At 42.5% G+C, this 24,829-nt stretch overlaps 4 protein-coding genes across 4 annotated transcripts; 2 read left to right on the top strand and 2 right to left on the bottom strand.

The window, feature by feature from the left end:
• Nucleotides 1–17: 17 nt before the first annotated feature.
• On the top strand, nt 18–5,319 carry LOC138591484 (transmembrane protein 151B). The gene is made up of 2 exons (XM_069662099.1): nt 18–602; nt 3,084–5,319. Exons 1-2 carry the CDS (start codon nt 468–470, stop codon nt 4,695–4,697), a joined length of 1,749 nt encoding a protein of 582 aa, XP_069518200.1. The 5' UTR covers nt 18–467; the 3' UTR covers nt 4,698–5,319.
• A 1,174-nt stretch (nt 5,320–6,493) lies between these two features.
• lrr1 (leucine rich repeat protein 1) lies at nt 6,494–11,019 on the top strand. Its single transcript, XM_069662090.1, has 5 exons — nt 6,494–7,037; nt 8,299–8,397; nt 9,146–9,398; nt 9,626–10,100; nt 10,180–11,019. The coding sequence occupies exons 1-5, from the start codon at nt 6,708–6,710 to the stop codon at nt 10,433–10,435; spliced, it is 1,413 nt and encodes a 470-aa protein (XP_069518191.1). The 5' UTR covers nt 6,494–6,707; the 3' UTR covers nt 10,436–11,019.
• A 127-nt stretch (nt 11,020–11,146) lies between these two features.
• LOC138591217 (protein kintoun-like) lies at nt 11,147–13,268 on the bottom strand. Its single transcript, XM_069661737.1, has 2 exons — nt 11,661–13,268; nt 11,147–11,581 (listed from the first exon to the last, which is right to left on the bottom strand). Exons 1-2 carry the CDS (start codon nt 13,266–13,268, stop codon nt 11,147–11,149), a joined length of 2,043 nt encoding a protein of 680 aa, XP_069517838.1.
• Nucleotides 13,269–15,545: 2,277 nt separating this feature from the next.
• On the bottom strand, nt 15,546–19,186 carry LOC138591552 (Krueppel-like factor 11). The gene is made up of 4 exons (XM_069662184.1): nt 19,016–19,186; nt 17,875–18,153; nt 16,485–17,427; nt 15,546–16,256 (listed from the first exon to the last, which is right to left on the bottom strand). The coding sequence occupies exons 1-4, from the start codon at nt 19,052–19,054 to the stop codon at nt 15,955–15,957; spliced, it is 1,563 nt and encodes a 520-aa protein (XP_069518285.1). The 5' UTR covers nt 19,055–19,186; the 3' UTR covers nt 15,546–15,954.
• Nucleotides 19,187–24,829: the final 5,643 nt, after the last annotated feature.

The following is a 24,829-nucleotide window of genomic DNA, read 5'->3' as shown; positions in this document are numbered from 1 at the left end:
AGGCATGCAATCTGAAATTAGTTATATTAGCGAATATTTTAATGCATCCTCGGTGATTTATGTTGTCGGACGCCCAGGTCTTACTACATATCGGAGCTACATCTTGCGTTATTTTTCCTTCCTCCTTCAGGTCATTGGATACACATAATGCAGTGATGTTTTTTGTGATGTTTGCTCTTATTAGGTTTTAACTACTTGTCACAGACTACAACCTTCACTGACTGCATCATGGTCAACCTCTGCTGCCTTTGCTGCGGTGAAATCCCTCAACCCCGCCCCCCTCCGTCCGGTCAATCGGGACCACCGCGGGATCCCCGCTCCGTGCAGCAGCAGCAGCAGCAGCAGCCCGCTGGCTCCGGCCCAGACGCTGTGGGGCTGAAGGAGGCACACAAAAAAGAGGGGACAGAGCAGGTGAATAAAAGGGAGTGAGTTTATAATCTCCCCCTCTGACATGCGAAAAGTGCAGCATGCTCTCTTCAGATCTGGACTCTGCTGCGGAGGACACAGCTGTCAACGCTGCCAATGATGCTGAGACAGAGGAGCAGGAGGAGGAAGAAGAGGAGGAGGAGGACTCACCGGCTGAGAGTGATGTCCTGGAGGAGGTAGGTGAAGACATTTTTATACACAGTCTATGGTGTAGACTTCCTTGCATTTCTTTTAATTTATAAACTTAAACAAAAAGCTTAATCATCTAAGAAGCAGTGTATTCTGATCAATAAATTACTTTTAGAAAGTATGAGAAATAACAGAAATTGTAAACCATGACCATTGTTGCCATTTATTATTAAATACCATTGAAAAATACAGCACATATACATGCAAAACACATGCATTTTGATTCTTTACTAGTCTAACTGGGAGATAAGTCTTATTTTGACATCCTCTCTGTGCCATCAGTGCTTCCACCTGCAGCCAAACAGCCTCTCTGTTTGCTGAAATGTCAGAAAAGTCCATTTTACATAGTGGCAGTAGAATCCAGTGATGTGGAAAGATACTCTTACTGACAAAGTCATGCAATTGTTTTTTTTTATTCCACAGAGAATTATTAAACCAGCAAACATGTATTTCTTGATCAGTCCTTTAAGTGTACGTGCATGTGTGTGTGTGTGTTTGCTCCACGGTGCCCTCTGTCTTTACTGTCATGCAGTAATTACTGTGATTCCATCTGGGGGATTGGCTGTGTGCAGCCAGCCATGATGGATGGACAGTAAAAAAGACCAAGTTGTCTTACTTTACATAATGCTGCTTAGTACTTTTTTGCCTTGTGGAGTATATTTAAGCACAATTTAGCTACAAACGTCTACAAAAGTCTTACTTATCTGCAGCCAACAGGTATTTTTGCACATCTTGCATATTAACTAAGTATAAAGACATGATAGCATAACAAATAAGGTCATTGATTACAATATATTTCCACAGTCAGGAGGCCTTGGCTCCTAAAAGGAAGTCCTTGCTCTCTGGTCCACCAGAATTGAATCCCTGTTTGCTTCATAAATAGCTGCGGTGGAACCAGCAAAGCGACATCTCCTCCCCTCTGTCAGAGCAGTAATGGATGGGCCGCTTGTCAACATAAATCGTTTCACTCCATAAAACACCAGAGGTAGTCTTCAAGCACACAGGAGCTCGTCGGGAGGTTTGTCACTAAAAGAAACAGACAAAATATGAGAAAGCACCATGAAGTGTTTCAGAAATCCAGACAAATGTGACAGATTTACAGTGTGAAACTCCCAAACTGTCCTCCCTGCAGATTTAATGTTGCAGATCCCTTTATGCTCCAGCTTCTTTTACTGTTAGTGTTGCTCATTAAATAGCTTTAGGCAGGAGTCTTTGCTGAATGGGACAATTTCGACTGTGGTCAGTATTGCAAATGTGAGCACTTTCTGTTTGGCGTCTCTGCACTAACACCCGACACGCAGCAGATAAGTGTGGAGCAGAGGTGTGTGTGCTGTGTGTTGACTGCTGAAGTATTCAGATATGTTTTCTAAGGTTACAGTAGCATCAAGTCACTTTAAGAATACTATACTACATGCCCCATTTTCAAAATGTTTAATCAGCACTTTTCAGCGTATTGTAGGTTTACATTTTACAATATTAATTCTGATGTGATAACATGTAGGCAGCATCTTAATGTTGACTCTGGTCCAGGTTGAGCTACTTTAATCCTTTATTCATACTGTCGGACAGCTTAATATATAACAGATATTACAAACATATTTTAAATGGTGAATGGAGTGCACTTATATAGAGCTTTTTCTTCCCACCACTCAAAGCTGCTTTTACACTACATGTCACATTCACCCATTCTCACACACACATTCACACACTGATTTTGTAATCTAAAATAATAAATTAATTAAAAGTACAATATTTTAATTTGGAATGTAATGAAATAAAAGTATGTAGAAGCTTTGAATGGAAATACTCAAGTATATTTCCTCTGTTTAAATGCATGAACGTATGCATGAGCCTATACTGGCTGCTGCAATTACCAAATATGTATTGATTATTTTATTTACTCATAATTTAGCTATAAATGTGAGAAAGTAGGAAGTTTTTTTATAACCAACAAACCAAAACTCATCTAAAAACACATTTATCCTTACAAAGAAAATCAGAAAATTCATAAATTAGAGGAAATGCTTTGTTTTTAAGTCAACTACCTGTAGCCAATGATGCTTTGGCTTAATTGATGCTCAAGATGCCTTTAAGGTTCTCTTTACCCGTAGATTTAAGAGACATGATAAGATTTTAGACTCTCAAATATCAAAGTTTTCACCTTGTGACAGATTTACCTGATTCAATATCAATCAAATAAATTCAGAGATAGATGTCTGCAAACACCTCAGTTAATATTTTGTCTGTCGGCTGCTTTGACTCACGGCCTCCCGGGGACACTACAGGGTTTAATTGCATTCCACTGAGCTTCCTTTAGTTGATTTATTTTCTGCTTAGGTATGGGAAACCTGTCAATTTATAGTACAGCCTCGTTCATTTGTATTTCTACTGCAAGTCATAATGTCACCGCCGTGTTTCCTCATCGCTCTAAGTGCCCATTCCTCATTCCTCTCTCTCTCTTTCTGCAGCAGCGTCCGGTGAAGCAGTCCCTGGGTGCTTGTGTCTGCCGGGACTCCCATTGGCGCTGCCTGCTGCTCTCTCTGCTCATGTATGGCTGCCTGGGCGTGGTCTTCTGGTGCCAAGTCACCCGGGTCACCAAGATCAGCTTCAACCCGGCCATCACCTCCTCCTTCACGGCCTCCTTCACCTCCTCTCTGCGCGGTGCCGCGGGACTTGGCGTCGGAGGACACTCGATGATTTACCACGACAGCCCCTGCTCTGACGGCTACATCTACATCCCCCTTGCCTTCCTGCTCATGCTCTACGTGCTCTACCTGGCAGAGTGCTGGCACTGCAGAGCCAGGAGCGAGCTGCAGTGCAAAGCGGACGTGGACAGCGTGTACGAGCGAGTTCTGCGCATGCAACAGGCCCAACCCTGCATTTGGTGGAAGGCCATCAGCTACCACTTTGTGCGACGGACTCGGCAGGTCACCCGATATCGCAACGGGGACGCCTACACCACCACGCAGGTCTACCATGAGCGAGTGAACACCCACGTGGCCGAGGGGGAGTTTGACTTCAGCCGAAGTGGGATGAAAGACGTGTCGCGGGAACTCAGAGGATTGGAGGGACATTCTGCGACTCGGTTTCGCTTCACCAAATGTTTCAGCTTCACCGAGGCCGGTCCAGAAAACGAGTACCTCAACCAGAGAGCCAGGTTCTTCTCGGAGATCGAGGGATTGGACGATTACATGGAGGCCAGAGAGGGGATGCAGCTGAAGAACATGGACTTCAGAGAAAACCTGATTGCGTATGTAGACCCAGAAAGGATGCCTTGGTACACGTCCGATGTTGCCTTCTGGCTGGCGGCTTTCCTGATGCTGTCCTGGCCTCTGAGGGTGCTGGTAGAGTACCGCACTGCTTATGTGCACTACCGCATAGAGAAACTGTTCGGGTTGGAGTACAGCCACAGCAGCTCCTCTCCTCTAGAAGAAGACAGGCCTTCCAGGAGTAACCCTGGTTGTGTTATTCCAAGAGTCGACACGTTGGACAGCACAGAGATGGAGTGGCACATTCGCTGTAACCGCCAGGTGATTCCAAGTTACTCCGAGGCGATGCTGATCAACATGAGCACAGCGGACTCCAACTCATTACAAGACGCAGAAAACACCTCCTCCTCGAACTGCTTCCTCCTGGACTCGACTGCCCAGAGCTACGGCGCTCTCCAGAACCAGGACGACCCCGAGAGATGCAGCGAGCCAAGCAGACCAGGAGGCAGGAGGCGAACCATCACCAGCTCCTGCTCCTCCATCTTCTCCTGCAGAGGAGCGCTTTTCCAATCCCACCTCTCCTCGGACACATCTCGCTTCTCCCTGTGCCGCATGTACGGCTCCCATCGCACAGTGGCTCTGTGGAGGAGTCGCAGCAGCACCCTGACTGAGCCCTGCTGCGTGGACGAGCAGTGCTGCAGGTCCGACTCGAGCCAGCTGGCACTCAGCGACAGCCCGCCGACCTACAGGGACGCACGGTTCTTTCCGGTTCTCATAGTGCATCGGTCAGAGGGCTGCGGCAGCGAGGACGGAAGGGAAGTGAGGCGGTATTATATAAGGAGAGGGTCATCCTGTGTGGAGACAGCTCTGTGAGGGACATAAAGAGACCTACTTAGATGACTCAAATCACTAATATTGGAAGGTCAAAGGTCAAATTGCAGGCAGTATTTCTATGTGAAAACAGCTGCAGGTTTGGGACAAACTATATGAAGTGTATCTAAATGCACTGGGATACTGTGACAGTGTCATACTCTGCAGTCATAGGAGTGTGTACAATGACCGTAACTGTCAAATCTAATAAAATGGTGCACACTTGAAAACTGATACATGAAAACTGCAGCACCTCAGCATCCCACTGTTTTCATCACTTATATTTTTTTAACACAGGAAACAAAGCTTCACCAGTTACTTACTTTGAACTCATATATGTTATGTGTTGAGCACATGTAAGAACAATACAAGGAAGAAAAAAAAGAAAAGTTGCATGTTATTACCAATGGTGTATTTTTGTCTTTAAGTTGATTTATAATCAGCAAAGTGAAACCAAAGAGCATTCTGTTTTGTTTGTGTGTTTTCCAAATATTTTTATTAAAAAATTTAAAGATTCTATCGAGTGGGGAACATGGAATGAATGTCAAAATGGAAGCAATACATTTCTGAAGGATTATTATCGCTGTGGTTCAGTGGTAGAGTCAGTCGTCTGTCAAATGTGAGGTTGGGGGTTCGATCCCTGACTGCTACAGTCACATGTCAAACACATGTCAGACACTGAACCCCAAAATGCTCCCGGTGTATGAATGCCTATAATAGATTCTTATTGGAGATTGGAACTTAGGCCTTTGCCATCAGTGTGTGAAAGGGTGAATGTGACCAGACTGACTAGAAAGACGCTATATGAGCACAGTCCATTTACCATTTCTTTTATGTCAATCACAAGACATGTGAGGTATATGAATCACTTTACTTGTATCCTGTGAGGTTAAATGATTTTCTTACATAGAACAAGGAATACAAGGGAGTCATCTAGCATGACTGGATTGTATGCATGTGTTATGTTTTTCTTGTGCTTATGTTTATCTGCAGCTACAAAAAACCACCAAGGTGTGACTCCACTTTCATTGAGCCAACAATTTCCCCATTGTAGCTGCAAGATAGAGAGTGGTATAGAAATAAATTAAAAAAAAAAAAAAAAAAGGTTAGATACAGCATGTTGTTTGAAATGTTGTGCCAATTAAAGGATAAGTACAAAGGCAAATACAGGAAATTGTTGAGAATTACAGCAAAAGATGAAATAAAAAATTCAATAAGGTCAAATGCAAAAATACTATTTAACGTGTAAACGTCTTACCCTTTTAAGTTAAGTTCAAATACAGATCTATTTAAGCCCAAAATAAATGTAAAATCACAGTTGCCACAACTACTTATCTTATTTGCATTTTTTTTAATCATATTACTACATTTTATTTGACACATAATTAACTTATAAAAGGATTACTACCTAATTTACAGACTGAGCATGAAAGTATTAACCTACTGAAAGAAAATAAAGATCCCATTGTACACTTATATTTATATATACACTTAATATTTTTATACAAAGTTTCAGCTGCATCTCACGGTCCTCTTCAGCAGAGGAATTTGTTGCCCGGTTGTCATGGAGATCATTTAGAGCAACATTTGATATTTAATGATTTTAAGTGGTAAGTAAATCATTTTTATTAAAGTCTTTTGTTTTTTGTTGTCAGATAAACCACCGCGTAATTGTTTCACTTATTAAAAAGTAATTTGACACCAAACTCGGGTCTGTCCGTCCATCTGCGGCTCGCGCTCGTGGGCTGAGTTAACGAGTGCCTCTACCCTGACGTCACTTCCCCAGCGCGCGAGATCATGCTAACGGCAGCTAACCAACCAACTGACAATCGAAAACTATCCCGGATCTTTACAATTTGTTGAAATACTGTAAAGGTATCGACAGTTGCCCGTCAAAGGCTCATTAAACTGGCTGTAGACTGTGTGTAGTGTCATCCACAGCCGTTCTTGTGCGGTTTATTTGCGGTTATGTGAAGAAAGCTGTTCTGTTGTTGACATCCATGACGAGCACGGATGTGTGTTGTGTCACTAGCTGCAGGACGTAAGTTACTAGCTAGCGTGACTTTTCTCGCGGAAGTTTTTCTCTGGTATGCATTCAGACCATCTGTTCACTGTGACTCGGCATTAAGCCGGACTTCTGGCTCTAGTGTTTGGTTTGCGATGAAGCTGCAGTGTGATGTCGAGGTGGTGAATCGTATGCTCCCCACGTTTGGAATGAAGAGTCGAGGAAAGGGCACGAGAGCCGTGATCTCCATCGGGAAGCATTTGGACAAGACGAGTCAACGCAGCAACATTTACATGATGATCTGCACAGCTAAAGACAGAGCAGGCTCCAAGTACAAGGTCAGTGTGTTGTTATTGTTACTTGTCCTGTCTTCTGTAAATCACTGTACAAACTACTGTACTGCTGCTGCCTGATAATAATTATGTGTGTGAACACTGTTGTTGATTTCCAAATTAGGCTGGTAGTTCAAGGTATTTCATTTATCGCCCAAAGAGCCTTTCAAGGCCAGCTAAAGTCTGACAACACAAGGCTATCCTCATCAAACAATACCAACCCTTTACAGGCACAGGAACAGAAGGTTTTAAAGTAAACAGTAGTGTCTGCCTATAAGGCATGATGCGAGATTTAGTCCTTTTAACATGCAGGTGCAATTGTAAGTCCTCTGGTTCAAGACGCTTTAAAGGGATAAGAAAAGTAAAGAACCACAGTCATGTAATTTGTGGTGCTGTGATTGTTGTTGTTTGGGTCCATAAAACAATATATACTTTTGCTCGCCATAATCTAACAGTTTGATACACAGTAGGTCTTGTCCTGGCACCAATTTGGAGGCTGAATATTGCTCGTATAATAGCATTAACAAGAGACCCTTTCTGAACGATAAGGTGATATTATAACAGATTTTACATGCTACATTTCTCTGAGCTTTTACATACTTAAAGCTCCTGTGATCCTGCTTTCTTCAACAGTTATATATATCACTCACTTTAAATTTTTGCCCTGGAAAATGTAAACAAAGGCAGCGTGCAGTTAATTGCTTCATCTGACACCTACACCCCACCAGGCATTTAAAATAACTATATAAAAATCAATTAATCTTGTCGCTGGTGGTCTGGTGTGCTTTTGCAGGTCATATAGAGTAATCAGAATTAATTTCAGTCCGTTTCATAACCAGCGAAATACTCATGTTATTCATTTGTAAGTTAAATACCCAGATAATCAGCTATTGTTTTTTCTTTTTAAATAGACATTGTGAACCAGGCAACAGCCAAACATTCCCACAACTTTTATTGACTTTATTAGTGTTTTTCTATTGACTCAATCCCCTGAGTCACTTATAAAATCAACTTATTCAATTATTTATCATCTTCTTTCTCATAAAAGATCTAGATAGGAAACCCTAGAAGTGTTGTTTTCATTGTCTCAAATGCTGCCTTCAGGTACTTCTCAGAAGCTCCTACATCTGATTTAAAATGTCATAGCTCTGTAAACATCATTCAGTATTCCTGTCTGAACTCGTTGAGCGAGTGAATCACTGAACGATGATGCAATCCCGTCTGCATTACATTGTGAAATGTATTTTTCCATCACTTTCTCTTGCAGCTCAAAGACAACATAGAGAAGTTCTTCACTTGGTTTGTGGAGGAAGGCAAGGCCACCGTGAGATTAAAGGAACCAGCTGTTGACATCTGCTTGAGCAAGGTATCACGTCCGACGTGGCATGATTACAGTCTTGTGTTTATACGCAACGACTGGTCTGTTTTTTTGTGCCCAGGACACGATCATCAGGTTTATGATGAAGCAACTTCTGTCTCATTTCCTTCAAAGTTTCTCACGCAAGAGAAAAAAGATTTCCACTCACTCATTTATCAACTAGACAGACTCATGATGTTATTTTGACTGCGTGGACAGACAGCGCCACAGCAGCCTCATTGTTTCCAGCTGCTTTAAAGCTCTCCTGGCTGTTTTTGGTTTTTTGAGGCAATGGTGACCTTTCACCTAGATCCTGACATAGTTCAACCTGTTACATTTGCGCACACACCCACAAGCAGACTGACAACACATTAGGCAGATGAACAGGGAAATCAGGAGCTCCATAAACCATACTTCTGTTAACCTATAGGGCCACCATTTTAAAAACAGCAAGATCAACGCCACAAAATCCAACCTATAAATTTGCGTAAATGACCAACTCAGAGGTTGTTTATCTGTAATTGTATACTGCATATGTACACAGGTATTCACAAAAGTGCATTAAATGGTCAGACATTACATTAGACTGACATATTCCCAACAGAAAAGTTCATTAAACTATGTATGTCAAGATATTTCGGGCCTGTGAATGTAGGTTAGATATTTCAAGGACCCTGGTCTATTGTTCCTGTCACCTATTATCCCATTAATCCACCTTTGCCTTTATTGATTGATTGATTGATTGATTGATTGATAGGCTGATGCCAACAGCTTGAAGAACTTCCTCTCAGCCGCTCGCTTGGCAGACAGAGGAAGCGACACGAGCAGCCTTCCTCTCTCCACCCTCACTCCTGTCCGCGCCCGTGACGTAGAGCAACCCAAGAAGAAGCTCACCATCGTCTCTAAGAAGGACTACCCGCTCACCTCCAACTTCCCCTACTCCCTGGAGCAGCTGCAGGTCTCCTACTGCAAACTGTCCCGGGTGGACATGCGTATGCTCTCCCTTAAAGGTAAAGTGAGAAGATGTTTTTTTTTGACTACATACTGATTTTTGCCTGTAGATTTTTATAATGTTGAAGCCAAATAAAGCCAAAGAGTTAAATCATGGAAAATGAGGCATCAAGTTATTTGACTCTTGCAAGTGCCCCATCTTCGTTGAAATGCAATACTAGCTAAAATACCCCCTTTAACTACCCTTTATAAGTAGTTGTGTTTATCTTTGGGTTTGTTTTTGCAGCTCTCCGCAAACTAGACCTCAGCAACAACCACATCAAGAAACTCCCCGCCACCATCGGTGACCTCGGCTGCCTCTCCGAGCTCGTCCTCAACAACAACCACCTGGAGGCCTTCAGCGAGGCCCTCTGCCTGTCCACCCTGCAGCGCACCCTCCAGATCCTGGACCTCAGCCAGAATCGCCTGCGGTCCCTCCCCGCTCAGTTCACCCAGCTGAGAGAACTAGTGAACCTCAAACTGGACGACAATGAGCTCGTTTGTTTGCCGTTCCACGTGGGGAGACTCTCCAAATTGAGGTTCCTGTCGGCGGCGCACAACCAGCTGGCCGTGCTGCCCGCTGACTTTCGCAAGCTGAGTCTGGAGAACCTGGATCTGTTTGGAAATCCGTTTGTTCAACCTAACCCTCTGGACCACACCATGAAACTTAAATTCCCAGTTCCTCTTCAAGAGCTGGCTTCAAGAGCTGTGGCCAACCTCAGGTAAGAATTCACACATGCTCAGTTCAGAATCTTATTTTTCAAACGTTCTTAGAGCTGATCGTTTTCCTTAATCACACAGGATACCATACGGACCTCACCTCATCCCTGCACACCTGTGTCGAGACCTTGAAGTATCCAAGACCTGCGACTGCGGCCGTGTCTGCATCAGCTTCTACATCAAGACGGCGGTGAGCATGAACCTGCACCAGGTCTCTCACACGGTGGTGCTGGTGGATGACATGGGGGGCACGGACGCTCCGGTGCAGCAGCACTTCTGCTCGCTGTCCTGCTACTCTGAATTTTTAGATAACTCCCTCCAGAGAGGAGTCAGATGAACACTTTCCATATGGCAGGAAAAACACCCAAAAGCTGGATATTGCTGTGGATTTTTATGCATTAGTTGTGAGAGGAAAGTATCTGATGAGACAACCACAAAATAAATCTGTTGAAGGATCTGCAGTTTTCTGGTAATGAATGCCTTTAAATGAAAGGAGAATATTGACTCTGTTAAGCTTTGTTTTTTTTTAAAAGTGCTTCTGTTTTACACTTCCATTTAACCTATAATGCACTTCAAACACATTTGAAATAGGTTAAAAGCAACACATTAATCCCTTTGTACCTGCTCCAGCTGTAACTGAGTGACACTTCAAGTTGGCAGCAACACTGACTCAAAACGACATATTGTCCTACATTGTCTTTTCTGTTCTTCCTGCGTCTTTGAGCAAACTGCAGGTTCCCTTACTGACCCACTTTTACTAGTCAGGAGAATAAAAACACTAGAAGAAGTAGATTTCACAGTGCCTCAGGGTCCAGGAGCGTTGGCTGAAGGGAGGTTGTTTTTACTGTTCTAATGACCCACAATTTTTTATATAAATATCTATGTGAGAATTTAATCAAATAAAAGTATTCATTCTCTTGTCTTAAGTTGTTTATTTTTGGACATTGAACTTATTTTGATGAATGAACTTACATTCAAAACTGCTGTAACACAAGAAAATGCTTTTACTTTGAAAATATTACAGCCTTTTCTGATCATTGCACAGTCCTCAGTCCAGCTCGAACATCAGGGAGTTCTCAAAGATGAACCCAGCAGATGTGGAATGATCACTGATGACCTTCTCGTTTCCATCTTCATCAACTTCCCTCAGTAACACAGGCTGCGCCATGTTCCCGTCATGCTCTTGGTTTCGGATGATTTGCTCCGTCCACAGGTCGTCTTCGTCCGCTCTCTCCATCTCCTCCTGCTTCTCTGATCCTGTGAAAACTTCCTCAGAGTGGAGGGTGACTACGTTGCTTGAACTTTCTCTGCTTGTCTTGTTGGGTTCTTCTTTTGCAGGCATCTTGCTGGACTCTGTTGACCTCTGGGAAATGCAGCTGTCCTTTATGTTCTCGCTATGATCTGGTGTAAAAGACACAGCGGTAGCAGAAACCTGGGATTCCTCACTGGTGCTGTGCTGTAGAAATGCAGCCTCTATTTCCACCTAGAAGAGAAGATATTAGTTTAATCACACACGCTTGTAACTTCAACACGACTCAAACAGTGGTCAGGATTTATCTTACCTTCAGGTTTCCCTCTTCAGTCATTTCAGTCTCCTCTTTGATGTTTGGAGTCTTAATTTTGGGTGTAGACACCAGACTTACTCCCTGCTCTTTAATAATGCAACGTGAATTTTCAGCTGTGATTAAATCAGGCTGGATTTCTGCTTCAGGGTTTTCTTCTTCTTCAGGAGAGATATCCATGCGTTGGTCACCCTGAGAACTTATAACACCTGCATCCTTTTTCCCTGCTGCTTTGTCACAAACATCTTCACTTATGTTTTTATGCTCATTTATCCCCCTGTCTCCATACTGTATTCGTTTCTGTAAGTTTTCCTCATCTTCATTATTCTTTCCTTTTGTTATCTGCTTCTCTCCTTTCTCCTTACATCTTTCTTCTTCTTTAGTATCTCTTTCATCCTCCTTGACTTTTATTTTCTCGTCCTCCTCTCTTTTCTGGCCTTTCCTTTCCTTTTCCTCCTGTTTATCCTCCTCTTCTGCCTCTTTTTCCTCCTCCTGCCGTTCTCCATCACTAACTCCAGCCTTGTGGAGCCCGACAGCAAACTCTAAAGCTTCATTAGAAGGAAGAACGGGAAGTGTGACCGTCAGCTGTCCTGTCTTCTTGTTGAACTTGGCCTCTCCTTTATCTTCGTCCACAGGGTAGGCTAAGGGCAGCTCCAGTCTGTAGGCTGGTTTCTTGGACTCCAGAAGCAGATTTCTCTCTGTAACTTCGAGGTTGGCATCTGTGACCGCCTTAAGGAGTGGCACGTCGATGGTAACCACTATCTCCTTGGGCCTCGGGCTTTGGGTTGAGTCTCTTGAACACCTGAAGTCCTGTAGGTCAATGAAAGATCGATATTTGACTGTGCAGTTTGGCTTGGTTGGCTCTTTTGTTTTCTGAGGTTGGCTCTGGAAGCTTTTCGGTGTATCGACATTTTTTGTTTGTGAGGACGTTGAAGGGCTTTTTTCATTTGGGTATGGGAATGCAAGACGGTCAGGCGTGTCTGAGGCTTCCTTGATTTTACATCCAGGTATGGGTTTCCTGATTACACAAGGCTGCGGTGTACCTTTATATTTTGTGCTCATCTCCCTCACGTTGTTTTTATCCAGAGTCACTTCAAAAGTATTCTGGATTCCCTCAATGGCCGTGCTGTCCACCATATCCATGAATCTCTTGTTTTTGCTTGCAATGTGCAGAGTGTCAGGGTGGAAAACAACATCATAGATCATGATCTTGTTTCCTTTTGCATCCTTGTTTTGTTTCCCTGGGTGCAGACTGTAAGGCAAGGACCAGCACTGCCCTCTACGGCCAGTCTCCGAGGTACCCGCTTTACATTCAGGTTTACCAACTTTTTCATTGCCACAGATGTTGATAAAACACTTCTGCTTGCCGTTCACACTCGTCTTGAGAGCCCTGAATGGTTCCGGGTGGATAAATTCAATCGTGTTTCCTCTCTCCTGCTCCAGAAGTTTGATCTCCTCTTCATATCGTTTTTTATTCTCAGGGTCTGATAACTCTTCGGCGTAATCTCGCAGCATTTCCCGGAATTTCTCGTCTTTAAATGCTTGGGTCATCCTGTCGATTTCATCCGCTGTCATGTTTAGTTCTTTAAGCTTGTCTCCAACCTCCATGTTGAATATAACAAACAGAAATGTTGGGACGGATGGAGTTAGCGGACCAAACTTGCAACACAACTTTTGTTAGCTAAAAGTCCGAAAAACAAGGTCAAGAGTGATTTAAGCTCAATTAAAACAGTTACACAAAAATCCTTGCTGAAAAAAAATCATTGAATGTCTTTTTTATGCCCATTTACATTTAATTTAGCTCGTGTTGCGTTTCCCCATTAGCACAAACCGTTCAAGTTGTATTAATGTAACCATAGCAACGCGGGGGTAATTGGTGCAACAAGGAAATGCTTCCCTGAGAAACAGTGTGGGTCTTTTTCTGTGAATCAGTCAGGTTTTCGGAAATAAACAGTTTACTACTAAGTCTTTAAATCTGGGATAACATAACATTTAGACCAATTTGCTTTTATTAAAATACTGCTATTATTTTATGTACTCACATTACTCCCTAACAGAGCTCTATTGTTGAGTCCTCAGGCTGTAACTTACCAAGTAAAGGTATTTGCACGTCTCACTGAGGAAGAAGCTCTCCATACAATCCTCTTTGGATTTGTCCACCACATGGTGGAGAGTGGCGTACCCACATCTGCAAGTAAAACAGCTGAGCTTAGAGAAGACATATATGCATATACATATACATATAGATATATAATTTGGGGTTAACCTCGTGTTTAATTCAATCGTGGAGGGAAAACCCCTCATCTACTATGGTTTAGCCTAAATGAATTGATTTAATTTACTTTATCAAGACTTGAGTAACCATACAAGACTTTTTTTTTCCATTGTTGCATTACAGCTTAAACTTTGAATACTTCCACCACAGTTAAATTCATACTCCATATTGCTTAATTATCATTAAATTATGTGATATAAATAAGGCATCAATAGAAGACAACAATTAGCCTAACTGTAAATAACTCAGTTAAATTAAAATCAATGATTAGCTTGATTACAAAATGTAACCATAAGTGTAAATGTAAAAACAATATGATGGCCATGGGTTAATATAATGATTATTTTTACTCTTTTAAGTCATTATAACCTCATAGTTTTAATTTCACAAAAACGTATGAATAGAAAATGTGACAACAAGGTATAGTTTAATATATATAATATATATTATATAATGTCCATTAAATAAACCGTGATTTTTATCATCTTTTTATTTGTTTGTCCGTCCCTTTGTTTGTTTTTTATGTTATTATTACAAAATCCCTGCAAAAATCAATTTCGAGATTAGTACTGCAAAAATTAAAAAAAAGTATTAGAATCTAGCAACATGGAAAAAATGTACAAGACCAATTATAATTTTTCGGATTTCTTAATGTGTTGCATTTACTGTATAGTGCCGTACTTACAGTTTGTCCAAAACCTTGACGTTGTTCAGTACAGGAGTAAATGTTGAAATGACTTGATTCCTCCAGCAGGTGTCGCTGTAGACCACCACTCAAGTGGCGCGCGGCCAGGGAGTATGTCGGTCAGTAAGGCAAAGGGGCGGGTATGCAGGGAAGAGAGGTGATTGGTCGCACCCCCAACAGTTCATATTTCTCTCAGTCTGATTGGAAGGGGTGTGCTGTTACTAGGTATGGGACCACTGCTTATGAATGTGTGGGAGAGACAGGGAGGATGGAGGCAGAGCAGAGAAACGCTACGTCCAGTAGCATCTTAATTTTTTTTGTTGTTGTTGTGTAATTCATAAAATTTCCACTTGAATCAGCCCAGTTTTTCCGGTTTAAAATACCATGTTCCATCTTAATTTATATGGTGAGGGGTGGTCTTGTCTTTATTAACAACATCATTTCATTTGTATCCATTGACCACAAAATTGGCACGTGTTTGCCAGTTATATCAGTCCAATTAGGGATTTTTGAATGAATAAAAGTCAGTGGTGTATTATGCAAGAATTACACAGCCCCACCGCCTGCTTGTCCCCACGTGATGGAGCTGAATGGGCTCAAATGATCAATTCATGAACTCTTAACAAAGGCTGTCTCTTCAGTCTGCTCTAACTCATCAAGCACTCCAGCTAATGAACACTATATATCGGAAATGGTATCACCAAAAAAGAGCTTTTGTAACTACAGAAAAAATTTCATTCAGGCAGTAGACCAAAAGAGGACAGTGTGGTGGGGGGGAGTCACAGTGTGACGCACACAGGATGTGGGCAGGAACCACTCACTGCATTTCTGCATGAGACAACCGGGAAAGATTGCTGACTATACTGAGACCCTGGACTTTTCCTGGATAAGATGTTGGAAAAGATCAAAAGATGCACAAAAAATGACTGGTTCAATCTTTTGTTTATTACAAATATGTATTAAATAATATGAAAAGTTAGACAGGGAGATATAATCATGGTATAATCATAGTACTGATGATTAATATTCATATTTACATAGTTTTTCATGTTAACTTTTCCCCAAATATGATGTAGGAGAGGTGCAGAAGGTGAAATGGATAAGACCAACTTCATACAAAGGCTTTGGCAAGAGTGCATACATATTATCAGTTATATCAAAGTAAACAAAGGAGAAAAATACATGTACAAATAAGCAGTAGAGAGCAAAACAAAGAGTCCAGTGCATGTTTTTCTTTTATTCCCATGAGTAAAATAGCAGCAGCCTTGTGTGCTTGGCTGCTCCCGGTGTCCCTGTGGTATCTTGGGAGTATTAAAGATGGCAGTGTTCATTGTCTACTGTGAGCCTGCAGGCACCAGCATGCTAAGTGTAGCAAGGCCAGGTTTGGAGGAAGGTGTTTTTCCGGCCACCATTTTGTTCAGGCTCCTAACATCAGCCTGCCAGGAGGGAATTTTCTTCGTGGTCATGTGTCGGCGGGCGTGTTTGGTGAGGTGGTCGCTGCGCATAAACCTCCGGTCGCACACGGGACACACAAATTTCTTCTCGCCGGTGTGTGTCCGCCGGTGACGGGAGAGCTCGTCGGAACGGGCGAACCTCTTATCGCAGCCGTCCCAGCTGCAGCTGAAGGGCTTCTCACCTAAACAGAGAGAAAAACAGGAGAGTCAGCAAATGAGTCACAGCGCAGTCATAAACACTTCACACGACACCATGCCGTGTCTGAGATATAACAATGAGCTCACTCTCTTCCCATCAGGAATGACAAGGACTGCTTCACAAACAGGATGCAACACTCATCCGTGGTTGGATTTTATTCAACATCCTCCCAATCATTAACAAAAACAGGTGAATACGCTGTAAACCTCACCTGTGTGTGTTCTTAAGTGAGCCTTGAGGTGTGAGCTCTTAAAGTAAGTCTTCCTGCAGCCGGGGAAGTTGCACACGTAGTTCCTCCTGCGGGAAAAGTCAATTTTTGTGGTTGTCGTACCTCCGCTGGGCCCCGCCGGCACGTACACGGGGGCCGGGGCCAGAGGTAGCAGCTTGGTGTTGCCCAGCGTCATGACAGTCTGAGGGCAGTGAGGGGCCTGAGAGACGGAGGATTGTGGGAGAACCAGCATCACCGTGCCCTGAGGGACCGCCGAGCCCACTATGAGGGACTGCTGGACAGAGGAGGCGTTGGCGGAGACGGGCTGTGGGAGGATGGGCGTGGCGGCGGTCCGAATCCCTGTACTGGATGTCTGAACTGCACTGGGGATGAAGGCTGAGATGATACCTGATTGGCTGCTGACAGGGAACATCTGGCAGAAGATTTGAGGGCTGGTGACTGAATGCGGGGACAGGGTTGTGGGAGCAGGCGGAGTGTGTGGGCTGATTTGTGGTGGGAAATTAACAGGAGAGAAGGTGGAGACACTGTCCGAAGAGCATTTTGAGGGACTGGCTTGCTGCTCTGTTTTTAAGGCGGCTGTGAGCAGAGCAGGAAGAGGTGGAGGTGTGTTAATCTCAGTCTTTGTGATGCGCTGCTGTCGCTGCTGGCAGAGCGTCACAGCCGGTACTGTGTCTCTTGTTTTTTCTAGGTTGGGGGCCACTGGAATGCGGTGTTGGCAGGGGGTGCTGTCTGCGGTGTGGCGGATGACGCTGGTAGCCATAGCTCTGCAGGGCTGTGAACGAGGAGGGAGGGAGGGGGTCTTCTCAGCGATGGGTGCCAGGACAGGTTGATGGAGCCCGGGCACACAGTGCTGCGAGGCCACAGCCGGGGCAGCGCTGGATGTTGAAGTCTCGACAAAGCTGGGGCTGTGAGGGGGGGTCATACACTGGAAAAAGACGAGAGAGATGAGCATTAAAAGACTGTTTCTGTGGTTTTAAAGGATGAAGTGTTTGCCAAGATTAGTATCACAGGTGGGAGGCAAACACGCAGGAATAATGACGATTTTGAGCAATAAACTCAAAGGTTTTTTATGACCCTGAACAGAGAGGAGGTCACACCCTCTTGCTGTATCAAGGCCTTTCTTGCAGCAGCTCTCACCTGCTCTGGTCACATGTCATAAACCATGCTCCCATTGTTATGTTTTCACATCAAAAGGGTTTCATGCAAACCTAAACTCTATGGAATATGTTTGCTAATCAGACATCAGAATGGTTTCACAGCTCTTTGTGATTTACAGCTCCAATTTTTAAGACAAAGCGGGCTAACTCCATGCAGGATTGACACACATATTACTCAATGGTTTGCCTGTACAGCATTATAATAAGTCACTTACCAGGGACGACAGGGACACAAAGTCCTTCGGAGGCTCTGGAAGTTCTGGCGGTAGGAGGGAGTCGCAGGAGTCTGAGGCCGGGGTGAGGGGTCGGGGCTTGCAGGGTGTCGGCCTGTTGCTGCTGATAAAGTGGCCCTGGCCCCAAGAACTCATGCACACCAGCGCTTCAGCCGCCTCCAGGTCTGTGTACTCCAGACCAGAGGTAACATTACAGACTGTCTGTTCGCTGTCATGCCTCCTTCTCTTTGCGTAGGACCCACAATGATCCATGTACTCAGTCTGAAAGGAACAATACATGATCATCAGACTTAGGAAATGAAATGAAAGTGTTTCAGTGTTGCCACATCATTTGGTTATCGTGGTTGTTTCACTTGCATTATACGCTGTTTTTACTCAACTTTGACTCATATCTGATCGTGTCTTACAGGCAAATAAAGGGAGTGTTTCTATTCTGTGAAACCAGAATTGGGGAGGAAATCTATTTCCAGTTATCATCTGCTCTGTCACAGTTCCCGGGCCAAACTGCATGATGCTGCCAATAAGGGAAAGGGGGTGTGGGTGACTACACCCCGGCCCAGCATGCACTGCCTTTGGCTGAGCGCCAGGACACCTCCCATTGCCAAATATAGACCAAACAGTGACGTGCTGCCGAGATGAGCCATGTGAAATCCCCATAAAGCGGGTTTGCATCAGGAAGTAGGCTTGGTATGTTATAACTTTATAATTTAATTTTACAGTTAACAAAGCATATAACATTTTGACCACAGAAACCAAACTATATGAAACTATATGACGATATTGACAGGCTTCCGTATATGTTAAATTACTATTTTACTTTAGATTAACACAGATAGATGGGTTATATCATCTTCTGAATAGGGAATAACAATAAAAGTGACTTATGAGTAACCTTAAAAGACACCGTTTAAAATGTTTGATTTATGGAGGTTAATTTGGCATTAGTGGGACGCTGACTTTATAAAAATAATATTAATTAAGTTGTGAGTACATTTTTTATTTAGCTGATGTCTTTGCCTGAGTACCGAATTATGAATTCACTCAGTAAACAAGTGAATGTTACAGAACTGTAAAAAACATGTCTCGCCTCAACTGAAATAATAGTTTTAAAAATTTGACTTACCCCGTTTGAGTCCATTTCTGTAAATGTTCGCGATGGCATTAAGGAATAAAATACCAAAATATCACTTTTTTGTTGTCAAAGCCCGAACAGAACAAAGAGACGGCGGTTGCCAGTGCTGCTGCCTTTGCTAGGGTAGGGTTGAGGTCGTTTTTTCTCTGACTGGCTCCCTTTTCTCTCAGCTGTGTGTGTAAAACATGGGGAGGAGATGAAAAAAAAAGAAAAACAAAACTCACAACACGCACCGGCGGGTGGCAACACTCAGCCAATCACAATTGAGTGTGTGCGGAGCGTTGGCCAATCCAAGAACAGGCAGCGCGTGAACAGTGCATGCCCGCTGGACGGTTGGAGGAAATAGGGTGCGTGGCCGTTGGTGGGCGTGGTCGTGAGAGTCAGCAGTGTCAGGGTAAACCCGATGAACTGCCGTCCGCTTAACTAGGCGAAAGGTCGGCCCAGTCTATGCTGCGTTCAGTGGTTATGGGAATGAACGGGTTGAAACGACCTGAAGGCCACAATTCTTGTTATTAAAAGCAGAAAATTATAATTAGAAATATCTACCCACATGCAGCATTGTAAATGACTTTGATTAATAGTTGTATTTAAGGAAGGAACACAATTCTAGCCATAGTGAAAGGACTACATAGCAACTTTGCGACAGAGTATACAAACCAAAAGCAAAAGCAGTCAAAAGCAGAGATAAGGCCTACTGTTTTGTTGCTGTGCATTTTTAATCTAAAATGTAACATTATTTTTCTCCTATTATTTCATATATTTCAAAATTGAGACTTTATCATATTGGACTATAGTAGCCTATGTATATTTAAGTATTCTGGCAGCTTTTCTATATCCTTCTGTTTGGCCTTGACAGCTGAAAATATCCTAATTTATAGAACAATTTGTAGAGCCATTTTGAGATCAAATGTAAATTTCCATAATGTTCTGTACCTATTATGAACTATATGAACACCAAGGATTTCAATTGGAGTTGCTTAAATTGGAAAAAATGGCGTGCTTATATATGGGTTTATGTACACTTTCATCCTTCGCTGCACAGCCTGCAATTCTAAACTGTTCTATAAAATGTTTTGAAACACACTAAGAATAAAACTATTTTTGGCCATTAGTCCAGGTCTACTTGATGTCAAATGCTAAAATTCTCTTAAGAAAAGTTTGAGTTTGCTAGATTAATTCATGTTGCGCACACATACTTTAATGGTAATGCAAAATCAGGAATAAACACATTACTCTAGTTTGATTGCATGTAAATCCTTTTCACTAATGGAATATGCCCATCCAAAGAAACCTTGACTTTTGAAACTTTATTGTCAACATGGAAGTGAGAGGCCTGGATGAAAGTCATTTGAACAATTTTTTCACAATTCTTGAATGCATCACCAGGGCCAGATGAGGCGCGGGATTCTGTCTTGTTTTTTTGGAGCTTTTTGTGCAGCCTTAAAAAATAAAAAAAAACAAGTTCTTTATGAGCCTCACTTCACAGATTTCATAACACAAACACGATGTCACCAAGTTACAAAGTGAGTATAATGCTTTATTTAATCTCTTGTATAATTACAGCCCATGTTACCACTGAAATATTTAATCATTATGACTCCAAAAACAGATATTTTAATATTTATGTTTCACAGTAAATCAGGTCACAGACTACAGGCCACTTATTAAACTTCATACCCTTCATACCTTCAACCCACTTCTTGGGTGGAGCCAACAGCATTGCTACATTTATATCCATATGGACTACATCAGATGTTTGATTTATGTTATTATTGTGCAAATATATTAGGCCTATAAATAAGACTTTTCCATATGCATTCAAGTCTACAGATGCCCTGCACTGATAACTTATTGTCCTGGCTGCAGGGAAAGGATATTGTGCTTTGTTCTCCTCTAAATATGCTCTTTAAACTTAATGTTAATGTATGCCGGGCTATTTTTTCCTGTGGCCTGTTGTCCGACCATTTCTATGAGATCACTCCCTGATGTACAGAAGTGAAGTGTTAGGGAATTCGAGTTTGTCTTGACCTACATATGCTGTTACATCACTAACTGCATACGGACAAAGAAAAATGAGTCAGACGTCCCAACAAACTTCTGGAAGCCACGAGATGAAAAGGGTGTTTTCAGTAATGTTACCAAGTCATTATTAACAAGATGCATTGGTCAAAACAAGAGTAGGCCCTGTGTCATTTTTATGAGCGTGAGATCTATGATTTTTCCTATTCCATCTCCTGCTTGCCTTTATTAACAAGTCTTATACCTTAACCTTGTGCCAAATTGGCAAATTGGTGTGTGTGTGTGTGAGCAGCCTTCCTGCAGCAGAAGGTAGTGTAGCAGGTGTGTTCACCCGGCCCTGACAGCGCCTTGCTACTAACGAAGGCTGGGCCTCTGTATGACTCATAAGCATGACCTCAGGGAGCAATGAGGGCACGTAGCTGTGGCAGTGCAGCTCCAGTGCCAGCAGCTAGCAGGGGAAGAGGGCGGAGTTACAGCGACAACGAGTCGAGCGCAGGCATGACAGGCAGCCTGTTTGTGATATAAGTGGGGCAGGCCGCTTCAACTTAGTTAGGGAATCTGGAGGAAAGGTTACACAGGCCCTATCTGGGCCTCCGCATGCACACCTCCCCTGTCCAGCCAGCTCCCCCATCTCAGGAACTCCTGGAGCGGACTCAAAAAGGGGGGAGTTGCCCCAGCAGGGTTAAATATACCACCCTGAGGCTATATTTCACTAACAGCCCCTGAGCACTGACAGGCAGCCACAGGTCGTGAAATACAGACAAGAATGTTTCTTTAACAGGAAGTTTATCCAATCAAAATGTTTTTATAAGACACAGACATAACAGGTTCGATCTTAATCAGCAAAAGATATTGCAATGTTGTTTTTTATGTTGATATTTATATGAAAATCTCCTACAGATTGCTGAGAGGAGTAATATGAGGTCTTGGGTTGTTCTTACACTGACTTTGTTTTAAATTACTTTACATTCACGAGAGAGCAAACACTTCTTCAAACTTACAAGCTGCACTTCACTCGTTTGACAAAATGTAGATATGGTTATAAAGAGCTTTCAAGGTGTGAATACTTACATGAGTTTTTAAATTCCTCTTTTTAGGTTACGTATTGATATTTTAAGCTAAAAACTATAGAAGTTGTATTCAGTGTTACATAAAAGCCCACATCCTCATCATACCTGGGGTTGTATGATTATTCAACAGGTCCCTGTGACTAAAGTGACCTCAAATCATCTTCATTGGAAAACATGATTTCATTGCTTTTACCATAATATATTGCCAGATTCATGACTTTATACTTTTATAAAGGCAGCAAACAAACAAATGAACCAGCTGCAACAAAAAAAGGCATACTTTTGTGTTGTGAAATCTCTTTACCGCACTCTTGACGAGAGTTTACATTTTTTTGTTTTGCAGGAATGAAGACCAATTGTTATTGTTGAAGAGATATTGCAACACTTTGCTCTGTTGCTGAATCACATTTTTTATCTTTGCATGGTTTTGCAATAATGATTTAATATTAATAGCTGGTATTAATGTTACACAGCTTCCCAGAATGCTTTGTGGGCTCACTTGAACTTGTGGAAAACAGTCGGTCAGTTGCTCCTCTGGCATCTGGGTTAAAGGACACGGCGAGTACTGATACCCCGGGCTGTGTGCAAAACCTCTGAAGAAGGATCCTTCATGCTTCCTTCCCTCCTCTTTTGTTGCCTTTTTTTTATTGCTTTTCGATCAATATGAATACTGGACATGGACATTTTAAGTAAAAGTCTCTGCACTGTGTTCTGGTTTCAGAAACGTGATGGAGCAGCATATAATGTAAAACTGGACTTTACAACTAAAGTATGTAAAGTTGATGTGTGCACAAAAGATGAAGTGGTATCTACTTCCTTGTTTTTTATGTGTCAGAATTCTACCTTAGCAAAAGTCAAACTCAGAGTCAAAGAGTCATGGCTTTATGTATTCTGTCTCTGATTGGAGCATTACTGAAAGAGTCCATGGTAGGCTATTTTAAAGGAGCTTAATACTGATTTTGGCCATTTGTAGCCACAGATTCACAAACAAGGAGGAAAACCTTTATTTTTAAGTTCATCTTAAAAGAAATGTTGTAAATTGTGTGTTAAATAATTGCTAGAAAAGAACCATCACATATATTTTTCAACCACGAGATAGAAAATGTAAGAAAAATGTCCAATTCATGTGAGTGTGTGAGTTATTGTTAGCAAATACTGCCTGACAACAAACCACATATGACCATTTGTATGAGCCACCTCTTATAGAAAACTCTGTAGTGAACGATGCTTTGTTTACCACTCAAGACTTGTGGCCTCGCCCCCTTTCCCTCCTCCTACACATTAGAGAGCAGCAACAGGAATTCCTCTACAGGCTCCTGGCTCCTGATTGGTCGGAATGGGATTCATAGCCAATCTGTTGCTAAGAGACACTGACTCTGTGCTGCCAGATCGCTGTCTGTTGTCCTGGCAACATGAGGAGCAGGAGGCAGGTTTGAGGCTCCCTGCAGACTGAGCATGTGCGGAGCCGAATGATGGAGGAAATCATTATACAAGTCAATACATTCCTGTGTGGTTGTAGAAAAAATATATTTTTACTGTACTTTTCTATGAGAAGAATGCAGTACCTTTATTTTGAAATCCTTTTTAAGTCTATTTGTCACACCATGTCAAGTGTTTTTAATGTTTACATACCTGCAGTTTGGCTGCTTTGAGGCACAGGTGAACACAGATATATAAACACAGGTCACATCTTCCAGTTATTTTCATCACACATCTTTTATTATCAAGTTTTTTATATATTTAGTTGAAAACAAGACATGCAATTATTTATTTTCTGCATTTATTTAAGCATATGTTTTTTTGTATTTATTTCATATACTTATGAATATATTTGGAGACTTGATCTAAAGTGTTGGAGGAAACTGGAGCACCCAGGTGAACCCATGCCAGCACAGGGAGATGGAAACTCCATACAGGCACCCACCCCTTAAATCTGATTGGCCACCCCGAGTGCCACCCCAAAATCCTACACTATGATTGGCTATTTTCCCATTCAGAGGCGGGACTTATGTTCAAACCAACTTATTGGGCTGTTATTTAACCACCTCTATGTCCAGAATGCTGTTGCCCGTCCTCTGACTGGAAAGAGACGACGAGATCACATCCCGCCAATGCTGGCTTCTCTTCACTGGCTTCCTGTCAGTTTCAGGGTCCAGTTTAAGATTTTATTACTTGTTTTTAAAACTTGAAATGGGCTGGCACCATCCTACTTATTTGAGCTGTTGCAACATCATGCTCCACTCACAGCACTGAGGACAACAAATCAGATGCTACAAGATCCAAGCTCAAAACCAAAAGAGACTTTGCAGTGGCTGCTGCTAACCTGTGGAATAGTCTGCCTGTCAATATCAGAACCGCCCAGATCCTTGAAAGTTTGTCTGTATATGACAAGAAATTTAAATCTGTAGCCCTCTCTTGGCGGTTACACTGGCTGACTTTTCTGAATATTAGTAAGTAAATGAACAAGAGCAGGCTAATGTTCTTGATTATTATTTCGTTTTATTGGAGCATCTTGAATTCTCAAAAGTGGTTAGCGCTGTCGCCTCACAGCTAGATGGTTCCTGGTTCAAATCCCGGTTCAGACGTGGCGGGCCTTTCTGTGTGGAGTTTGCAGGTTCTCGCCATGTAGGCGTAGGTTCCCTCTGGGTACTCCGGCTTCCTTCCACAGTCCTTAGACATGCTCGTTAGATTCATTGGTTACTCTGAATTGCCCGTG

Source organism: Semicossyphus pulcher, unplaced genomic scaffold, assembly GCF_022749685.1.
Source record: "Semicossyphus pulcher isolate SPU_LCO1_2020_fin unplaced genomic scaffold, fSemPul1.0.p SCAF_14, whole genome shotgun sequence".
NCBI classification, from domain to species: Eukaryota; Metazoa; Chordata; class Actinopteri; order Labriformes; family Labridae; genus Semicossyphus; species Semicossyphus pulcher.
The sequence above is the reverse complement of the archived record's forward strand: the minus strand, read 5'-3'. Positions and strand labels throughout refer to the sequence as shown.

Coding starts and splice junctions, on each gene's coding strand:
- LOC138591484 (XM_069662099.1), top strand. CDS start 468: ATGCTCTCTTCAGATCTGGACTCTGCTGCGGAGGACACAGCTGTCAAC. Junction 603..3,083: donor AGAGTGATGTCCTGGAGGAG/GTAGGTGAAGAC, acceptor CTCTTTCTGCAG/CAGCGTCCGGTGAAGCAGTC.
- lrr1 (XM_069662090.1), top strand. CDS start 6,708: ATGTGTGTTGTGTCACTAGCTGCAGGACGTAAGTTACTAGCTAGCGTG. Junction 7,038..8,298: donor GAGCAGGCTCCAAGTACAAG/GTCAGTGTGTTG, acceptor TTTCTCTTGCAG/CTCAAAGACAACATAGAGAA. Junction 10,101..10,179: donor AGAGCTGTGGCCAACCTCAG/GTAAGAATTCAC, acceptor TTAATCACACAG/GATACCATACGGACCTCACC.
- LOC138591217 (XM_069661737.1), bottom strand. CDS start 13,268: ATGGAGGTTGGAGACAAGCTTAAAGAACTAAACATGACAGCGGATGAA. Junction 11,582..11,660: donor CTGAAGAGGGAAACCTGAAG/GTAAGATAAATC, acceptor CTTCTCTTCTAG/GTGGAAATAGAGGCTGCATT.
- LOC138591552 (XM_069662184.1), bottom strand. CDS start 19,054: ATGCCATCGCGAACATTTACAGAAATGGACTCAAACGGG. Junction 18,154..19,015: donor CAGAAATGGACTCAAACGGG/GTAAGTCAAATT, acceptor TGTTCCTTTCAG/ACTGAGTACATGGATCATTG. Junction 17,428..17,874: donor TTGTGTCCCTGTCGTCCCTG/GTAAGTGACTTA, acceptor GTCTTTTTCCAG/TGTATGACCCCCCCTCACAG.